The sequence below is a fragment of the Silurus meridionalis genome, chromosome 3 (genome assembly GCF_014805685.1).
Source record: "Silurus meridionalis isolate SWU-2019-XX chromosome 3, ASM1480568v1, whole genome shotgun sequence".
In the NCBI taxonomy this organism is placed as follows: domain Eukaryota; kingdom Metazoa; phylum Chordata; class Actinopteri; order Siluriformes; family Siluridae; genus Silurus; species Silurus meridionalis.
Window position 1 is genome coordinate 25170131 of NC_060886.1, and position 13722 is coordinate 25183852.

At 40.1% G+C, this 13722-nt stretch overlaps 1 protein-coding gene across 3 annotated transcripts in view; it reads right to left on the reverse strand.

Annotated features, from left to right (window-relative positions):
* The window catches only part of LOC124382770 (activin receptor type-1-like), a 40407-nt gene that overhangs the window by 7305 nt on the left and 19380 nt on the right, over positions 1–13722 (reverse strand). For all 3 annotated transcript variants that reach the window (XM_046845000.1, XM_046845001.1, XM_046844999.1), the window contains exons 2-7: positions 9198–9271; positions 8387–8644; positions 7370–7621; positions 6625–6888; positions 1788–1993; positions 12–111 (exon numbers count right to left, since the gene is read on the reverse strand). In XM_046845000.1, the coding sequence (XP_046700956.1) occupies positions 12–111; positions 1788–1993; positions 6625–6888; positions 7370–7621; positions 8387–8644; positions 9198–9264 (1147 nt within the window). In that variant the 5' untranslated portion in view covers positions 9265–9271. The remainder of the gene's footprint in view (positions 1–11; positions 112–1787; positions 1994–6624; positions 6889–7369; positions 7622–8386; positions 8645–9197; positions 9272–13722) is intronic.

Consider the following 13722-nt stretch of genomic DNA (forward strand, 5'->3'; position numbering starts at 1 on the left):
TAGATACACACCCACACACTCGTTCAGAGTAATCTGTCTGGCGACTGTTCTCTGTACCAGGAAAGGCAGTCCTGAACCGCTGCCTGATGTGCATGAGTGGTCCAACAGATCCTGCAAAGACAGAGAGATCTATAAATGTTCATGCTGAGTCAGCTAAATGGTTCGACGGTCTGTAACACATAAGAATAGGGCAGCCCTCTGGTGGACAATTAAAAAAAATAAAAAAAATACACTAGTTTCAGGCTCAGAGCTTTAACCTGCTTTTAGAACCTGATAAATGAGGCCAAGAAATACTGACTGCAAAAAGCCAACTATACAGTGAACTTACTTCAGTCCATGGTTTAGCTTCCTTAAAATAAAAAAAACCTTGTCACACAGTATTCAAAAGTTAGGTGCCAGGATTGTATACATGAAAAGTGGGACATTGCAACCCGCAGGATTGTAAAGCTTGTGTGCTTCCTACAGAGCTACACCGAAATCACGTTTATGTTTCACACACCCGTTTGCTTTCTTGAACCCTACATTGAATGCCAATGGCCTGGACCACTTTAACCAATCGTAATTATTCTGTAAACGGATAATAGCAGATGTAGAGGACAGAGGGGTATGGAGACGGATGAGCCGCTGTGGCGACCCCTTATGGGAGAAGCCGAAAGAAGAAGTAGAAGAAGATTTTTAAAAAATAGCTCCCTAGATGATTTCATCGCAAATGTGCTGTCCAGAAACCATACTGACTGTGGAATTATTCAAAACTCATTAAGAATCATATTTACTGCAAACAGAACCACTAAAGCATCAATCGTTTAAGCCCAAACACATCTCGTATGTTTCAGCCTTGGAAAGAAATCTCACTGAGTCGGACCCGGTTTGACTTTCCACAATTAGAAGCTTTACTGGTGCCAGCACTTATCCGTTCTAATCCTCCTTCCAGACTCAGTTTAAACACATTGTCTGTGGCCTGGTTTGTAATGTAGAGTCATAACACCACCAGATGGAGACATTGAGCAACCAAGCAGACTTGAGTTCACTCACTATAAAAAAAAAGCACATCCAAAGAAAATACGGGGGAAAGAGGATGTAATCCAAAGCAGCAACCAGAGATAAACACATCTGCCTGATGAAGACAATTTGAACAGGGGAATATATGCGTGAGAGCACAAAAAGTAAAACCCTGCAGCATTAAATAGTGATCTGGACTACATACAAAATAGAGAGAGAAAAAAAAAAACGAGAGAGAGAGAGAGAGAGAGAGAGAGAGAGAGAGAGAGAGAGAGAGAGAGACTCTGTTCGGAAGACAGGCTTTGGACGTTCTGTAGTTTTGTGGCTGTGTTTCCTCCAAGAGCCTCTTCAGCTGTTTCTAATATCATCTCTGGCCCTCTCTCCCAGAACTGAAAAGTACTTTTTAATTATGCTCAGGCAAACATCGAGTCGCCGCATAGTTCAGCCTCGGTTGCTAAGCACTCCGCGAGGCTCTGTGAATGCAGTTTGATAGAGATCCAACATGAGCAACTCAGGAAACACAGTCAACAACACTGTAGGTGCAATTTAATTTTGTATCAAACGTAAGCTGATGAAGTTGGTAAGCGTATCATAAAAATAGCATAGCTAAAGATAACACAAAATAAACTTATATAGAAAATATATAAAGCACTCCTCTGAATCAGCATATTGAAAAAAAGATCAAAGACAGTTCAAACACTGATCTTTATTAATAAAGTAAACATTCTGACCGAACTAAAATGCTATTATAGAAGACACTAATTACATATAGTGCATGAGGGTCTTACCGCGAGCGTGCTTTCACCGACGTTGGATGCGATGAGTCCATCGATGGTGCCGTACTCGGCATCGCGGGCCGTCAGTCGCTCCATCTGGTTACGGTGGATTCGGCGGAAAATCAAGATGGCCACCATTGAAAGTATAATGAGGACAATCACCGGAGCCACAATTACGATGGCCAATGTTGTAACACTATAGTTAGGGCCCTCGACCACTGCGAAAGAGCAAGAGAGATTATGAAGCAGAATTGTATTACAATATTTATATATTACACAATATAAATGTGTGTGTGTGTGTGTGTGTGTGTGTGTGTGTGTGTGTGTGTGTGTGTTTCCTTGTTGGAACTAAAAGGCTTGAACATTTGGTCGAGATTGTCTTATTGCATAAGAATGCACAAGTGTAAATTATTCACTCAGTGCAAGTCGGTTCAACTGTTCATGAATTCTTTCTATTCATTTTCGACACAAAGGACTGTTTTAACTCCATTTACCCAGGTGTGCCCCATTGCCTGAGACAGCTAACACACACACTAACACACACACACAAAAGAGCTGCAGTTCAGTCTGGGCTTCTGCAGGGAGAAGCTTTAATAATTAGGCATGCTGAAGCCCACACTCAGTCTCTCTGCACCCAAACTGCCTGGACCATACAGACCATGGCTTACATCGCAACACACACACACACACACACACACACACACACACACACACACACACACACACACACACACAAGTGCATCTTTATCCTGCTCAGAGGCGCCTACACAGTGGGAGAGCACACAGTGCTGGCCGGAGGACGTCTGCGAATGGACAGTAGGCCGATCGAGCTAATGGCAGACAGATTTTTGGGCTGTGGTGTGAAAAAAGATGAGTTACAAAAAAAAAACAAATCAAGAGGCCGGTGAAAGTCTATGTAGAGTTACACCCAGGCTAAAAGTAGGCTTAGGAAGGGTTCTAAATGGGTTCTAAAGTGAGGCTCACAGTGGGTTGAGTGACAGTTTTTCAGAAAGCCAAGAAAGCACTTTGGAAAGAGGAAACATCCATGCTAGCTTCCCATTTCTGCAGTGACAAGTGTATATATGGGGGTGGAAATTGACAGAAATTTCGACTGGAATATAACAAAGATGTATAGCTGGTTGAGATGCCTCGGAAAATTGAAGCAACGGATCCAAAGATATATATATAAAAAAATAATCCATAAAGTATTAATGTAAATTCTGTTTAAATCAGAAATCATGAGTTTAGCTGATAAGTGTCGTACTGTTTACTTTCTTAACCTAGCATAAACAGTATGTAATTTTAATGACTCATATCCTTTATATATATTCACATTTTACACTTAAATTTACCGCATTTATCGGACAGCTGTGTCTTATAAAGTTAGCATTTAGCAAGTGTTTTTAGCAACTTCGGAATGCAAAGGATCATTTTTAATATTTAAAATTTAGTATTTACCAGCATTGCCGAGACAACACCGTTCATTCGAGGATTAAAATAAATCCTTATCTCCATTAAAGCCTACAAGCTTCTCTTCTTTTTTAAGAACAGACACCATTTGAGATGGAATTTGCGATGAAGATTCAACACCACAATATGTAAGTAGTTACGAGAAACACTGCATGTGTTTTATGCCTTTTAATCAGATTGCAGTTTATTTATGCAACTATGATGTTTGAAAATCAATACAAACACCAACTCACTATGTATTGCAGCTAATTCAGACAAAGCCGAAATGCTGCTAGCAATATTTTCTGACTTCCTACTTCCTATCTTAAAGCTTCCTTATAATACTTAAGACACATTTCCAACATTTAGCTGGAATAGAAAAGAACTGCATTTCTGTTTTTCATTAACAAAAACCTGGCAAAAATGTACAAAACTCTCCACCATAAAATGATTGAATTTGCACTATAACCTGTTGTAATGATGCTACAGAATTTCAAAGGAAATCGGAGCAGTCGCAGATGGTTGGAAGGTAAAAGAGTATTTGGAAAGTAACCTGGAAAAAGGTTTAAATCCTGTGCACGTATGCATTCAGGGGTCGAGGACTTCCAGGTTTCTCCTCGGTCAGGAACATTAGAACCGGACTGCAGAGAGTGGGTTAAATTTGTGATTTGTGCATTTGCGATCAAGTGGGCGATGTTAAAATGGGTTAAACGCAGGCTAAAGGTGGGCCAAAAAAGGGGCTTGCGATGGTCTTGAACTACAGCACACAACTAGCAGCTCCACATAGCATAACCACCCACACGCTCCCATGCGAGACTGCAGGAGCGAGGGCTGTACTCCAGACAAAGACGCCATTTTCTGCTCACTTGCACTCGAGACTTTTTTTTTTCTTCATATGGTACATGGGGAGGAATCCAGCAGTCTGATTAAAATCTTGCTCCATCTCTCTCACACAAACGAAAACATGTATGCAGATTAAGACATGCACAGACAGGCATGCGCGCACACACACACACACACAGACAAGCCTAGAATTCAAAAACGCATCATAATTCCTCTCACATAATTCCCCTTTTCATTCCTCCAAGAGAAGAATGCCAAGTTAGGACAAAAAAAAGCATTTCCTTCTATCCCAACAGATCTGATAAATCCTCGTCTGCCGCGATTTCTGACGTGTGACAGACAATAGGCTCTATCTCAAAGGTCAAGAAGCTAAAGAAGAAAAAAAGAACTCCTGCAAAACCTGTTTTTTTTTCTTTCTCAAAAAGATCACAACACTTACAACCAAAGATGCCTGCTGGCAAGAGCGTTGAGACCTTGTGTGCGCATGCAGAAATGGGAATTTGATAACAGAATATACATTATATATATTGAATTGGGCCACATGTGAGGTGCTACATGAGGTAGAATCTTGTTCATAACAGAACCGTTTAACAAAACGTTTCTATTAAAGTGTAAACAAATTCTCATACAAACAATTTAAGATTCTATGTCCTACTTGACTTTGCATGTCCTAAAATTGTATTCCTAACCAGAAATAAAACTCAATGCTTAAAATGTGTGTGTGTGTGTATATATATATATATATATATATATATATATATATATATATATATATATATATATATATATATATATATATATATATATATATATATTTATTTTTCTGTAAATAAGAATCAGATGATTATGATTATAAATTTATGCTGAAACGTAAGCTTCTAAACCAAAAAAATTATAATAAACATTTACGCTGATGAAAAAACTCTTAAATTAAATCCTTTGGTTTCACTGAATATGTAAATGAATTCTATAATACAAATACAAGTTTAGAAAAATCCCTCCCTCTCTATTTCATAAAAATAAGGGGGGGTCACTGAAGTGAATAAAGTTGCTTTCCAGGAGCTTCCCTTTCACAGCAGACCATTTCCTGTGTTTATTGTGTGATATGTAAAGCTGAAAAACCAAAAAGACCGAATTCAGAGGCGCCGTGTGCGATAATGGCAGATAATTTCATGTCCTGCTGTGTCGAGCAGAAACGTGTCAGCCTGAGCTTCGTTTAAAAAAAAAAATCTAATAAAAAACGGACGACGGGACAGGCTCTGATCGGGCGACTGGGATTTGAGAACCGTTGCTAAAATCTCATCCCACAATGAAGTTGATGTAAAAGGAATCTCAGAGAGGAGAAAGGAGAGGTGAAGGGCATTCAGGGCCTGTAATCCAGGATTCACATAGAAACACGCCCCAGCACCTGCTGCACTTCTCCTGCTCCAGTGAGGACGCCAAGCTTTAATACAACAGAAGGGGTTTCGGTGACCGTGTTGGTGGTCAGAGTGGGTGTAATAAAAATAAAAAACAGCATGTGTGTGAAGGTGTGAGGAGACACACGGTGCACGCTTACAAGCAGGATGGTGGCGACATTTTGTTTCAAAATGTCTGAACGGTCAGGTAAAGATTTCATAAGAGTGGATTATCAGACTTTTTGAGGAACCAACATTTGCAGGTGATACGAGGTGGAGTCGTCACGGTTACCATCCATAGATTATTTTCATATATTATCCCATAGATTGTAATGCTCTGAGACAACATTTATTGGCCATTTCAGCGATATTCCATGGTTTTCATCTGATTAATGTTGCATTACAATTAAATCGACATCTAATTCCTGTTATCAGTTATGGTATAGTATCTTATTAGTCCCACCCCAGACTCTTAATAAGTTAATATGACAAAACAAATGCAGCTTGTCAGGTTACTGAGAAGGTTTTCCATCCTGAAGACCTTCTGATGCTGGAAAGCTGGCGGTCACCTTCCACAGACAATGGAGTCTCCTTCCGTAAACGACAAATAAACGTCTCTTTATGTAACAATAATTTGATTATTGAGGAGTCGCTATAGAATCAATAAACGCATAAATATGAACCTTTGCCGCTGTGGAACCTTACAAATATAACGAGCACAAAAATAATGAGCGGGAAAGTACCACATATGATAAGAAATTGCTGATAAATCAAATTCCAGAAATCCAAACTCTAGGTCGGTCAACATCTTGCTCTAAGTGATTAACCTTTTAAACAAGCATTTTTTCCAACAATTTTCTCTTCCTCCTCCTTTCCAATATTAAATCTGATACAAACCCCCAAATCCTCTCTTTCATTTTTAAGAACTTGACCTATGGATATCGTAACACGTGTTCGTATGCATTATGGTAGGAAAAGGCTTTTGCTTTGCATAAATCCATCCGCTTACTGAATGTATGTAAATGTACACGCATATTCGTTTCTCATATCTGTTACAATGTACTCATAATTATAAATGGACCTACAGAGCATAGAATTCAGACTGTTGTACGGTATGTATTGTGTGTGTGTGTGTGTGTGTGTGTGTGTGTGTGTGTTACCTCGGACAGGCAGAGCCACGCTGAGGTTCATATTACACAGGCGTGCCTGGCAGCACTCGACAATCTGGTCAGGTGAGGGTGGAGTTTTGCAGGTCATGCGACCCTGCTCGTACACGGTGAAGCAGCCCTTCTGATGGACCACCACTCCATCGCTCACGGTCAGAGACGAGAAACACTGCTGTCCCATACACCGCTCTCCTGACACGCAAGAACGGCCCTCGCACACGCATTCGTGCTCTTTCGGTTGCAGTTTCGTTTCTGCGTCTATTCAGGGGGAGGAGGAGGACGTAGAACATTAGCAAAAAAATACAACTGAATATAAATGACATTACAATTAAACTCCAGAGCGGTTTTCTTTAACGACGTGACAGAAAATCAGCATGTGATTACTGATGATGCTGAATAGTAGTGAAGAGAAAATGACGTTTGGAACGAGTTCTTACTTTAAGCACTTTTTCCCTAGAAACGTTGTATGACAGGAAATAAAACTACAGATAAAATGTATAATTCTTTAATTTTTAAAAAAATAGAACGCTTTCAAATTGCTGTGCTACAGGACAAACAACAATAAACAAATCTCAGACATTATGGAAAAAATCAGGATGGTAACAGTATTTCTGCATTTCTCCACTCCATTGATTTGGTTTTCCTACAAACGCATGCATCCGGGTGTTAAGTGATAACTGTTTAAAGCTTATGACTGACATCCAGCTAAATATCAATAAGTAAAACTAATCCCACTTACCTCTAGACGGTGGTTCCGCCGTAATGTTGGCGTTACACAGGTGGCCTGTGCAACAATTAATGATGCTATCAGGTGAGTTTGTGGTGTCACAGTTAGCTCCGCCCCTCTGTGAGGCAGAGAAACAGCCTTTTCTGTGTTGCAGGTGTCCGTTGGTGACTGTGACGGAGGAGAAACACTGCTCTCCTACACACCGACCTCCAGTCGCACACTCCGCTTCCTCACACACACATTCATGCTGCCTTGAATCCTTATCTGGAAAGGAAACAAATGGATAAGAAAGTCTGCATATCCTGCCAGTATATGCTAGTCTTATTCAGCTTAGAATATCCTGCTTATACTAGCTTGTCCTGGGCTGTATAGTAAGAGGTTGAGAGTAATTTATGCTAGTCTCATTAACCAGATATTGATTAATTTATCCGTTCGTGTATAGGCTGGTCTAGATGAATTTATCCCAGTCTCCATAACCTGATCTAGCATTAAGACGGCTTCATGAAGATATGGTGTACATTAGTTAGATCTTAATTTGCCCACTATAATATAGTTCTGACCTTAACCCTATTGAACACCTTTGGGATCAATTGGAACGCTGACTGCATCCCAGGCATCATCACTCTTCATCAGTACCTGATATTTCTAACACCCTGTTAGCTGACTGAGCACAAATCTCCAGAACCGCACTGCAAAATCTAGTTGAACTTCTTCCCAGCAGAAAGGTTTTTATAACAGCAAATGCGGACTAAAAGGATGGAATGGATTCATATCTTATAGTCACGTTGTCTATATTTTGTATGCAGGTCCTAATTTGTGGCGGTTCAGTTCAGTTGGTTCGTTTTTATTGTGCCATTTTATTTGTCTTTAAAAGAAATCAATAAAACACAGATTCAATGTTTATATTTTTCTGGGAATGCTAACCAGGAACTACATCACTGACCTGGGCATATCATGTACACGGATTTCCTGAAAAGCTTTTGTATAACTGCGGATAGTTTAAATAAGGCTTTATATCAGGAAACTCACCTGAGCTTGGCAACTCCACAGTTAGGTTGCTGTTGCACAGTGTTCCCTTGCAGCACTGCATCATGATGCCAGACTCCAGTGGGGAGCTTCCGCACTGTACTGCCTCTTCCTCCGTACCCACAATGCACCCCTTCTGTCGCAGGGCCGTCCCGTTCCGGATGGAGACTGAAGAGAAGCACTGCTGGCCAAAGCAGCGGCCGTTGCTGCCACATGACTGCCCCTCGCACACGCACTCAAAGTCATTCACCGTTGCTTTATCTACACGGACACACACGCACACACACACACACACACACACACACACACACACACACACACACACACACACACACACACATGCGGGTGAGTGAATCATTCTTCCTCTCTTTTATCCGCAGTACTACTGCGACGCAGAGAGCCGGCAATGTCAAATACTACTTCAGAGGTTACTAAAGTATGCTATGCAAAGCAGCAGAGAAATACAAGAAGGAAAGTCGAAAGAAGGACACAGAGTTTGGGATTCATTACACTAGGCTTTTGCACATCATCTCCATTGTGGATTGGTTAATACATTATAAGTAAAAGGAGAGAAGGAAGAGAGAGAGACAGAGAGAGTCTTAAATGCTCAGTCATTATTCTAGCTCTGAAAGGAAATCAGTGAAGCCATCACAAAGAAGTTGACACACAGTCGGTGTGTCCTTGAGCAAGGAGGATGCAACTATCTCTCGCTCACTCTTACAAACACACACTAGTCTATAAAAGACCTCTCAGAGATTCCCTATCCTCCTGCACATGTGATTATGACTAGACAAATATCTGCGCCAACTTTTACCTTCCACGCCGGCAGCTGGTAAAACCACTAAGGCTACAAGCAGGAGGATCATGATGCCATCCACCATCGCAGACCTGGAAACAAATGCAGAGAAAAATTTTAAATCTGAAACAAAATATGCTTCATATAAGCAGACTTTACCTTCTGTTACTTTAAAACTGCTAACTTATATACATCTTGGAGTTTGAGTAAGGAAACTGCGTAGTTGCAAAAGAAAAGAAAAATATATAAATCCCCCCACACACGCAGACAGACGAAGACACCCTCCTACAGCTTGGTGAAGGAAAAAAAAAAAAAAAAGGAGTTGCAATTCAAGCACCACAGCGCAGATAGTGGAAGAGGAGGAGGAGGAGAGATGGTGATAAAGAGAGTGTCAGAAAAAGGAAGTAGGCAGGAAAAGAGAGAGGGGGAACACGAGATTACTGGTGCAAGAGTTCAGGATTCCTCCACAACTGCACACCAGAGCAAAAACAATAGTTGAGGAAAGCTTTCTATTGGCTGGGATTACAAGCAGATTTCCATTCAGTTTAATGGCTTCGTTTCAAGTGCAGATTGTGAATAAACACACTAAACCTTCGAAAATATTTAACATGCCAGTTACATGTGATCCACAGCCTATTGATCAAAAGTTTGTGAGTCCTGTCAGGAGTTTCTTAACTTAAATACAAATCTTTCATTATGTCAGTCTTGGCTATAATTACTCTACTCCATGATTGCTCTCTGAAGGCAAGCGAATTTTAGTGAAGAACGTATAACGAGATATTTATAAGCAATCAAAATGTACATAAAATAAACCGAATACTGACTCAGTAAATCATCCTGACACGAGGGGGAAAAAAAGTCAAATCTTTTATCTGGATTGATCTAACGGTCTGATTATAATGTAATTGTATGTTACAATCAAATAAATGTACTATTCTATGATGTTAGACACAGAATGCCGCAACTTTAAAAACCGTGCTGTAACGTTTTAAGGGTTTTAAATGTTAAAACTGGACTCAAGATATCAGACCTTTCTTCCTTTTATGAGATGTGCAATGAATCCCACAGGAAGTGATACGAATGGCACCTCGAAAGTTCCAGATTTACAACCTTTTGATGCTTTTTGGAGTTCTGCTCTATTGAAACTGCTATGGGACAAAAAAAAAGTGACAAGCTTTAGTCTCCTCTACTGAAGTCACAGTCTGTGTCTATATATACTGTATTCTACTGTAATATACTGTAGAAAAGGGTTGGTTTAATTAAGGGGAGGAGCAGTTGACTGATGGAAAATGTAAAAAAAAAAAAAAGACAAGAAACAGACACACAATCGCACACGAAAGCTGAATGATTCTTGTGGTATTAGAGGCACTTAAAAAGATTAAAAAACATGCCTAAATATGATTGAGGAAATGGATGCGAGTATCGGGTTTGGGGCTCTGCGGGGCACAACCTGTTTTCCGTCTGGGCACGGAATCATCGGCAAGTTGAAAATCCTGAACTAAAGTGGATCTCATGCCTTTCTGTCGTCCTGGAAACAAGGCACTGAGTGGCAAGCAGTGGGAAGACTGGAGCGTTCCTATTGGCTAAAACAAAGAAAGAGGGAGAGAGAGAGAGAGAGAGAGAGAGAGAGAGAGAGAGAGAGAGAGAGAGAGAGAGAGAGAAAGACAGTAGAGGGGAGGCTGCCTGGCAGATAGGGTAGAGAAGCCAGACATGAGAGGAGGAGGAGGTGGAAAAGGAGAGGGGGATAGACGCACAGCAGGACGGATGAGTGCAGAATTCGAGATTGTTTTAGAGCCAGAATCCCTAAATTCAGCCCACTCATACACATGCCTTCCAAATTCATTTCAGTCATTTAGCCCATACACACACACACACACACACACACACACACACACACACACACACACACACACACACATACACACAGTTTATAAAAGCCCACTCAAAATCTACTATCATCGTTGTTCTTGCAACGTGATAAAATGTTAGCAGCTAAGAGCTCCCTCGTGACCTGTTTATTCCACACAAATCACTTATCTAGCTTACGCGTTATGTGTGTGCGCAAAAAAAAAAGAGAGAGAGAGCGAGAACGAGTGAGAGGGCTTTTGTGGCTGCCTGGATGCTCCCAGACATAAAAAATTAAGTGCGTCCTGTTAGTGTTAGCCTGGCGGCGTAGTGGATGCCCAGAGACCACATGCTGCTCATTTAATCAGGCCACAAATACACACAGACTGAGGCAGACACATCGTCACACAGCACACACACACTGACACAAAATCAGTGGCCGTTAGCAGCAGGGGAAGGGGCAAACTGAGGGGGTAAGCGAGGTGAATGAAGGGGCAGTGAGGCGGACCGAGAGCAAAGCGGGAATTTACAGAAATAGAGTATGTGAGGAAAAGGGGGGCATTTTCTACTTTCAATTAGAAGAATGAATACAGCTGGGGATTTCACTCAATTATCCCAAGAACTGGTAGAGGAAAACGGCAGGCAGCATATTGAATGACCTGAATTTCCCTGCACACACACTGGCCTACGATGGCACATTACATCGCCCTGTAATTCTTATCTTAAAATCTGCACAGTTTTGTTATTTAATTATTCATTCACTTTTTCAACCTGCTCCTAAATATCACCCAAATGATAAAAAAACAACTAAAACTGTATTTGCTTAGACTAACACGATCAACTTTGTATGATACAGCTTATTACATCAGTGTGCTGATAGCTTAGCTAGGCTAACTATCTAGCTTGATTTTCAGCTACTACAAAGACAGCCTCTCGATCTAACCGCAGATTATTAATAAGCTACTATTAAAACAATTTGATGATGAAGCTTGCTAGTTATTTAGACATGTAATGAAGCTATTTCTGTTTAGCTAAACATACTCTATTTGTAGCCCCTGAAACTAGCTAGCAAGAATATACAATTCAGCATTCAGCTTTAGTAAACAGCTTTCCCTTTTTGAGTATTTTAATAACACAATCAATGTTTGAATCATGTGAGTGATTTCAGCAAAAAAAACTAAATAAAGCATCGTTGTCAGTATTTTCATGTTAGTGTGATTGTGGCGTATTTTAAAATGTTACTAGCTAAAAGGTTATTTTAGTTCAGCTAACATGCTCCACTGACAACCCAAGCTTCAATTCTATGAAATACTAAGAAAGAAAAACTCATTTTATAAAACAGTTTTCCGACTGGTTTTTGGTTCATGATTAGACCTTTATGTTAGCAAAACTGTTCACCATGTAGCCAATGCAACAGTATGTATGCTGTTACTATTACAATGTCCAAAGATTCATCTCACAAGCATCAAGTGCTTCATGTAACCTTAAATCTGTCATTTCAAAACACCACAACAGCTAAGGGGGTGAGTTTCACATCTATTAGTGAGTGAGGCAAAATCAAACCAAAATGAATGCATGCTAATTGGCTTAGCATCAGCCTGCATATATTAATTATTCAAAACAAAAAGCAAAAAATTCAAATGTCCTCAGGACATGTAGTGTTGAAAGAAAAAAAAAAGCAGCCATATTTGTATGTAAGGATAAAGGGTCAATTAAACTTTGGCAAGGGCAGGTAGAATAAAAACCTCAAAGACTCCAAGTATTATGCAAATGATCCATTATATATATATATACACACACATTTATATATATATATATATATATATATATATATATATATTTTTTTTTTTTTTTTTTCCATTAAAGCAAATATCCAAAACATCTCCTTTCAGTAATGATTCAGCTCTGTCCTTCAGAGCTAGTTGCTCCTCTTGGATCAAAAACTGTCTGGAAAAGTTTGGATCACTTCCTGGAGTTGGGTCAATTGAGTCAATCTGCTTGCTCACTGCAATGGAACCAGGTTAGCGTTGGAAGCAGATGAAGACCACCTCTGTCACGCGTTCATGTATGCACCTGAGCAAAACTGCTGTGCTCTTAGTTGGATAAACGAACAGCACACCAAGGTTCGACTAAAACAGACTAAACTCTGCATAAGTGAATCTGCACTTTTCCAGGAATGCTCCTTTAGTGGGTACATTTCAAGTTAAATTCATATCTGCATTGTAAGAGTAGACAAGAAGTAAACAAGGTGGGTAATTTTTTTTCTGCAGAATCACCTTGAGCAGTGAATAAATCTTTTTTTTTTTCCCCAATACCAAATGCCCAGACACATTTGCAGCACGCATCCCAAGAGGTTCGGCTGATATTTTCAGCTAAAAGGAAAACAGTCAGCTAAGTGAAGGTGAGACAGAAATACATAAACAAACCCACATCCACCCAACACTAATCTTAGCTACAACCTTTTCATTTATAGCACAATAAAAGATAAACCCACAGTATCGCATGCTCTGCTCGTTATGACTTTTAATGCGAAGCAATAAGCCCATATACAGAAATATTGTGCTTGGCTAAGCAAACCTAACAAGCACCAAAATATATATATTTTTAAATCACAGCTGATGATTTTGCTTCTGTAATAGTCATCAGTTCCGGCATAGTTCGAATTGGCTCACCTCCCATCCAGCTTTCATGGCTTAGT